This window comes from Pinus tabuliformis, chromosome 8, assembly GCF_031772625.1.
Source record: "Pinus tabuliformis cultivar Carrire ecotype Pingquan chromosome 8, CPIR1, whole genome shotgun sequence".
NCBI lineage: Eukaryota > Viridiplantae > Streptophyta > Pinopsida > Pinales > Pinaceae > Pinus > Pinus tabuliformis.
The window spans coordinates 695,587,879-695,596,191 of NC_142294.1; the positions used below are offsets into that span (position 1 = coordinate 695,587,879).

General features: G+C 39.3%; 1 protein-coding gene across 1 annotated transcript; it reads left to right on the forward strand.

Annotated features, from left to right (window-relative positions):
• Nucleotides 1-7,683: 7,683 nt before the first annotated feature.
• LOC149237517 (uncharacterized) lies at nt 7,684-8,313 on the forward strand. Its single transcript, XM_089369300.1, has one exon. The coding sequence runs from the start codon at nt 7,684-7,686 to the stop codon at nt 8,311-8,313; it is 630 nt and encodes a 209-aa protein (XP_089225426.1).

Here is an 8,313-nt window from a genome sequence, read left to right on the forward strand (position 1 = left end):
TCAGGAAAAGTAATGCAAAAAAGAGATCATCTTGAAAGCATTGAAGGACCAAAAGCAAAAGAAGATTCAAAAGAGGAGATCAAAGAACCATGGGCTGCACTTGATGAAGAAAAGAGATCAGAATCAGAGATCGAGAAAGCTTCCTCATGGTCACCATCAAATCCTCCATGTACTCAAGAGAAAGATCAGCAAAAAGAGGAAGGATATCAAAGCTATATTGAGACATGGTTCCAAACAGTCACTAAGTTGCAGCAGTACTCTCTTCCTCATCTATGTTTGATCCATTCAAAGTCAGATCATCTCGTCTCTGAGATTTGGATACCTATCAGAGCATGCATTTCGAGCCTTCACATCGCTTTTTCTCTAATCTCGATGTGCACATGGCTCCATTGGAAGTATTCTTATACTTGAGAATGATTTTGTTTTTCAAGTAGGGTAGGGTAGAAAAAAAAAAAAAAAAAAAAGAGAAAAAAAAGAAAAAGAAAAAAATGAAAAAAGAGGAAAATAGAAATCTAAGGTGAAAACCTCCTCGGAGGCACCTTAGATTGGCTCATTGATTGAAAACCTCCATGAGGCGGTCAATGGGTTGAAAAAAAGAGAAAAGAGAAAAGATCTTTGGGTGAAAACCTCCCTTGGAGGCGCCCAAGGCAGGCAATTAGGGTGAAAACCTCCATGAGGCGCCCTAGTTGTTTTTCAAAAAAAAAGAGAAAAAAGAGAAAAAGAAAAATAAAGCTAATCATCATTGAATAATTTTATGTTGCAGCAATGACATTTCAGGTTGCAAGAAGGATGTTTCATGGCAGGAGGAGCACTCAAATCAAGGACAAAGGAGTTTTTGTGCCTTCTACAGGAAGTTTCGTATCTTCTACAGGAAGCTTACAAAAAAGCCAAATTGATCTCCGAAGAGGACTTGAAGGCTTGGAAAATGTCCATGAGGCCTACACTCATCTATGTTTCCACTCCTCACCCCTTTTCCATCATTCTTTTCATGTCATTATGCTTCTTTCCTCAAGACTGTGTTTTCTACAGGATGCTCTGTATTTCTACAGGAAACATCCTGTAGAACCTTTGGACGAGCCAAATTCAATCTAAAAAGTGAATCTAATGGTGGGAATCTGTTGATTAGGCCTGCAAGCACTTGTGTGTCCATCCCTTGCCTTCATCCATCATTTTTTCACCTCCTTGTGCTTCTCATTGTGCTTCTACAGGATCTTCCTGTAGAAATTGTGGGAAACTAGGCATGCATTTCAAAAAGTGGTTTTGCAAGCATGGTAGCTTCCTCAAAGGTTCAAGAGTCCTCCTGCAGTCTTCCAACTCATCCTCCATCATCTCCATACCTACATCACATCAAAAATTCATTTTTTCATACCATGCAAACACATGCAAAATGCCTTGAAGCCAAAAACACATAGAGCAGAATTTGTTTTTGCCATAACTTGAGAACCATGCATCCATTTGACAAACCATTTTATGGGGGATTGTACAAGGTCGATGACAACATGCCTGAGCAGTTTCATGCAATTCTGGTGCACGGTTTCCAAGAAATCAGCCTCCATCACCATCAGCCATTTTTGCATTTTCTCCATAACCGTGCATCCGTTTCAAAACCTGTCTTATGGGGAGATGCACGTGGGTGATAGTAGCCTACCCAAGCAGTTTCAGCCAATTCCGATGCACGGTTTCCGAGAAATCGAGCTCTGAAATCTTCAGCCATTTTCCAATTTTCTCGAAATCCGTGCATCCATTGATCACGAATTTGCTATGGGAGATGCATCATGATGGTAGGAACATGCTCAGCAAGTTTCAGCTCGATCCGCTTTGGCGTTTGGGAGAAATGTCGAAAACAAGTTCTGGTTTGGTGAAGATGCAGCAACAGCAGCTTAGACGTGCAGATTTGAACGTGGAAACAATTGTCCGGAGCTTGGATCCGTCCAGAGGACACCTGCACAGAGAAAAAACAGCCATGAATCATCAATCAAGCCACCATGCAACCACATCAACACATGCATGCAGCAAAGCTTCACGGCAGCCAACTGACTTTCAGGTACGTGACAAAACCGATTCCTCTGTTTGCATGAATCTAATCTGAACATTGCATGAATGAATGAGATGGTTAGGATTAAAAAAATCGGTGGCCAGCTAACTAGCCACCCACATCTAGTTCAACAGCACTTGGTGGGTGAATGAGACACGTGCGCTCAGCCATGCACGTGAAGGAAAAAAACGGACAGTGTTGGTTGTTTGAACTCCAGTGCAACGGGTGGATGAGATCATAGGCAGAGAACACACAGTCGACAACTGCAGTTCATAATGGCACAACAATTGCATGGGCTAGCACACGTATGTGCCACCTCACCCCAAAAATCACGCATGTAATCTGAGCGCTCAGCTAAAATTCAAAGGCTGTTGGTTAACTTGCACTTGCCACATGATTCACTCGAAGTGTATTCAAATTCAGGTATTGCTTCCCTTTTTGTGAAGTTACATACTTTGAAATACGAGCTCTCTTCTTGTGGAACAATGACCATATAGTCAGTTTGATAGCTCAAAATCGCAGTGTTCTTCTTCCACTCATTTACGAAGCTTTGGAAAAGAATACGCAGAGCCATTGGCACCCGACAGTTCATGGTTTTGACATTGAATGTGAGAAAGATGTTCAGGGAAATGGATAGTGACCTTTTTCATGAGTGTCGGCGCATATTTCAAGAAAAGCAAGCAAAAGCGAAAGAAAATGAAGAAAAACGTGAACTGATCTGGAAACGTTTGGAAGAAGTTGAGGAGTCTAAAAGTGGAAGCAAAGAATCCTTGCCAGCCATTCAGGCATTAAAGATTTGAGGGTCAGATTGAACCAACTTTAAATGAGCAAGTTGATAGTTAACCTGATAAAGGGAACCCTTTAAAGCTGGTGAGATTTTTATAGGGACTTTGTTGTAAACCTTAATATGTTCAATATCTATGGAAGTCCAGAGAAAGCAGACCTGGAGGAATGTGCTCTTCTTAAGCTTGTCTTGTGAAAGAAAAGTGGATGGGCTGTTCTAATTTGAAGGAGTGAAAGGTTATGATCAGCTTGGCTTGTTGTCCAAGTGAAGGAGAATGTAATGTATCAATCTTGTCGTGTTCAGGCTATTCATTTCAGATCACCCTTCTCATCTAAAGAAAATGGAAATTTCACATTTCGGGCATGGCAGGACTGTAGATGAAATCATAAATGCAAGACCCCGCATGGAAAACCACTCAGCAATAGCTAATGTTGGCAAGGGCATACTTTCAGGTTCTCAAGTAGAGTCATATTGCCCACAGCAATGCACAGCATAATGGTGTTGCTCCCACAGTGAGGAAGAAGAGCAGAGAAGGGGAGAAGATGAAGGATAGCCATAGCCAAGCTGAAAGGAAAATCACCCACAGCCAAGAAGGATACAGTGGTGCTGTCTGTTTCTACAGGAAGACAGAGAAAAGTTATCAGACTGTTTCTACAGGAAGACAGAGTCTGTTTCTACAGGAAGACAGAACAGTTCTACAGGAAGTTTGAAAGAAGGAATCCAAAGGAGAAATCGGACGAGATGATTAGCCAAGGAAGCCACCCGGGCCATCAAAGACAAGGGGAGAGATTTGGTTGCTCAGAGGATGAGCAACATTTTCAGTAGGGGGGTGATGATGAGCCCCAAAAATGTACAATTATTTGGGCTCATTCAACCTCCTAATTTGGCTTGATCCACCATTCTCATTTGTTTATTGTATGTTTTTGATTATTTTTATGTTAATAGAGTGAATTTGGTTAGTCATTATGCCAACAAGTCTAATGGGTGCTTTGTGTAGCCTTGTTGGTCAACTTGGAGACAAATTTGAAGGTCTTAATGAGCACTTGGCAGCCAAATTCGTGGGAGAACAAGCTAGAGGATTTGTAGGAAGGTGTCCCCCTCATTTATGGGCCCTTACCTCGAATTCTCCACCATCAGCTCAGAGTTCAAGGGCCACCGAATCAATCAGCTCAAGGGCAGCCAAGCAAGTCAAGTTGGACTGCTGTTAACTCCAAGTCTTGGGCAGCCAAGTCCCTAACTTTTAGGAGGACTGTTGGGTCCTCAAATTGTATAAATAAGAAGGCTTGGGGCCTCATTTTGGTTAGCTAGTTGGTAGTCATTTTTGGTAGCTAGTTGGTAGTCATTTTTGTAGCTAGTTAGTCATTTTGTTTTAGCCATTAGTTAGCTAGCTTGTAGTTCGATTTGTAGGCCATGGATTAGCTTTGCTTTCAGCTCATGTTCAAGCTCTCCTTATGGACAGTTTTGATGTACTTTTCATTTCTTGATTAATAAAGATGGATCCAGCTTTGCACCAGCTCTAAATCGCTCTTGGGAGGCTGTAGTTCTTGGGGTTGGGCCCATCTCAAGCGCCCAGTACCTCCCTTGTGTATCTTTATGTGTTTGCTGCGTTCTTGAAATAAAAATCTGCTCTTTAGATTTAATTCGTGCTTTGTTACTTAGGTTTCTTTTGATGGTTCAAGTAGCTTCTCATGTTTATAATAGATTGGTAGGAGTTTGTATGCATTTAGATCTTTTGGCATGTTCTTTCTCATGTGATGTATATGGTTCTCTTTTCAAACAAGGCTGCTGTTTACTCATTCATTAACAGTTGGATTGAGTTAGCTAGGACTTGGTTTGTTTGCAAGAATTCATTGATTTGTTTGAATAAGCATTGTGCAAGGCATCTCTATCACCTTCATCACCTCCTCGTTCATTTGAGCCTCGTTCAGATCAGCTCCTCCATCACCAAGTCTGTTCCCTCATCTCCCATCTTCTCTTTTGCCACGTTACCCTACCTTCTTCTCCATTGTTGCCTCAACTACCTTAAAGCCAAATCAACCTTCCACATATCATCTCATCACTCCATCCATCAGTTCCTAGGTCACTTCAGACCCCCATCCTACCTCCATAACCATCCATGCATCTTCCATCAACCATCCATCCTCAAAAATCCAATTCGTAAACATCCTGTAGAAGAATTACAGAACATCCTGTAGAAGACTTACAGGACTATCCTGTAGAAGCCCCTGCAGACTTCCTGTAGAAGTTCATGAACACGGTTGCATGTCATCCAGACTTTGTGAAACTCTCAGAAAGGATACTGGGGATCCCTTAGACTCTCTCTGTACCATCCCAACCTTTCCCAAAGCATTTCATCCCTTGATCCATCCCTGCACAGTGGAAAACTAGTTAGAAGCACATGCATGATAATTTCAACAACTTAATCAAAAATACAAAAAGATGTTTTCTTCAGATAGTGATAACTTAGACACATGCATTTTCACTTATTAGAAGTAATGGCATCATTGGTAGAAGTTTCCTTCACATTCTTTGCATCATAGAGATTAGATTAGTTAAATTAGGGTTTCCTAGGGTTTCCATGTTTTGATTTGCTTTCAGTTCATTTTTGCCAAGTAGATTAGTCTTCTTTGAGCTAGCTTTCGTCCATCATTTAACAAGCTTCTTCTGAGAGCCTATAGAAGTTGGCTTGAGCCCTAGCGGACTTGTGCCAGCTGACCAAGTGACAGCTGCGACAAGAGCTAGTACTTGTGCATACAACACCGTCGCTTCCAAGTTTGTACGAACTACCGGGTTGATAAAATTAAGAGACAGGAAGCCCCAGGAGTTGTAGCATTATTGCTACAATACTGGAGCTCACCACTAGTTAAAACAGAGAGATACTTTTGATCTTCTAGGGTGGGGTTGATGACCTTCTTGTAATAACTTTATTTTCTTTTAGCTGCTAAATCTTTCTCACACCACATTTTTTCTTTGAACTTAGAAGTAACAATATTTTTAATGTTATTAATGTTTTGCAAAGCATCATTCTCGTTCATCTCCCAAAGATTTAACCAAGCCTTCGTGTCTTCATACCACCCCCGCTTGAGCCTTAGGTGGTTTTGGCTGGAATTTAAAGCTAGCTTAGGAAGTCTATGATATTCTATGTTATTGAATTTGTGCTTGTACAATAGAAACCTAGTCATAGCTAGGCTTTCGATAGGGGAAAGACCTATTCTATAAGGAAAATAAGATAGGGTGTATTGCTTTTAATTTTCAGCTTATACGTTATAAAAAGCTTCTGGATTTGCTCAATCTTTCTCCAAGATTCTCTAGAGATGGTGTAACCTCAAACCTCACATCCATATAAGATAACAAGAATGACTAAACACTATAATTTTATTTATTTACAATTTTTTTCACCGAAATAAAATATTAAATATATTTTATAAATTTAAATATAAAATTAAAATTAAAATTAAAATTATTTATTATTAAAAATTCAAATATATATAAACGCTGAAAACAATAAATAAATAAATAAATATATATATGAAATTCACTGATATGGCACGAATTCGACGTATAAACGGAATTAGCCGTTACTTTAAGCAAACCCTTGGACAGATGAATCAAATTCAACTAAACTAAATCCTTGCTTAAGCCAAAAGCATGGATAGTTAAGTTAAATTCAATTAAATTGCACTTTTAAATTAAATCAAATTATAGTAATTTATTTTCAATAAAATTATAAAATTATTTACATCATTTCAAACTTCAGATAGAGAGAGGCCAAATAGATCAGGGTATGTCTAATAAAAAGGGGCCGGGTATGTATACAGTTTTTTTTATAGTGCAATGATATCATCTTTATAATTTTGTAAATTTGTTCATAGTGCAATGATATCATCTTTATAATTTTGTAAATTTGTTCAGAAAATAATGGAAATGAGTAAATTTTTTTGGAAATTTCTGGTTTAGTTGGAAATTGGGGTAAGATTTTTATAAAATTGGACAATTTTTTTTGGAAATCTCAGGTATAGTTGTCAAGCTTCAAATTTTTGTATGCTTTTGGGGTTTTTCATGATGCTGATTCTATTTCCACCATAAAAATAAGATTCAAGTACTCTTACCATCAGATTTTTTTTTACTAAAAAAAAAATCACTGGAGTCCAACAAATTTTGGCTCTCTCAGCAAATTTATCTTTTGAGTAGACAACTTCTTATTCTAATAGTAGATTCCTCCCAGTAAATTTATCTTTTCAGTAGACAACTTCTTATTCTAATAATAAATTCCAAGAATATTTTAGAATCATGAGATCAAACATTTAAATGATTTCAGGAGAATAAAAACAAGATCCAAGCACTCCTACCATCAGATTTTTTTGGAAAAAGATGACCAATTCCAACAAATTAAACAAGATCCAAGCACTCCTACCATCAATTTTTTTGGGAAAAAAATGACCAGTTCCAACAAATTTTGGCTTTCCCAGCAAATTTATCCCTTCAATAAACAACTTATTAGATTTATTCTAATAATAGAATCCAAAAATATTTTAGAATCATTACATCAAATATTAATATAAGCACTTTATGATCACCGAAAGGTGATGGGAGATTAGGGTTAGGGTTTGGGATCAGATGACCCTGAGTGGACCTGCTCCTGGTCAGGGTGCAGGGGATCTCGTATCCACCTGCTGAATCACAGACCAATACAACGACAGATTAACTAAGGGAAGAAGGATCTGAGAACAGGATAGTCTGGGAGGAAAATGACTGATGCGAGCAGGGGGGAGAGATCCCCTCCTACAAGGCGATTACCGCAGGAGAATCAAGCCGAAATGGAGCAAACGACAGATCTGGGAATCGCAGCAAGGATGCGCCGGTAATGGGAGCGGTATGGCAAGCTAGGACGGGGAACAAATGTCTACCGCGGGCAACAAAAAAACCCAGGTTTGTTGTTCCAAATAATAAATTGGAGGAGTACAGGGGATATATGAAAGACCATGCACTCATCTGCAAGTTTGTAGGAACATGGCCGTCTGAGAAAGATCTGACGAAGTGGATACAACAGAGGTGGAAGCCCAAAGGGCATATAGATCTTAAGTTGGGGGCAAAAGGTTTTTTCACAGTAATATTTGCAAACCTGGAGGATAAGGAGAGGATCTTTGAAGAGGGTCCATACTTCTTCAACAACGCAGGGCTCTTCATGAGGCAATGGGAAGAATGCTATAATCTGGAAAAAGAAAAAATGCTAGCAGCACCAGTTTGGGTCAGACTATTTGGGCTCCCGATAGAGTTCTGGGATCCAGAGATTTTAGAAGGAATTGGGAACTCAATCGGGACCTTTGTGAAGGTAGCAGAAACCACCAAGAGAGGCAGATATACATCTTATGCCAGAATTTGTGTCTACATGAATATCACAGAACCGCTGCCGGATCATGTTGAAATAGAATATCATGACAAGGTCTGGCAACAGCCAGTTGATTACGAACACATTCCTTTCAGATGTAGATGA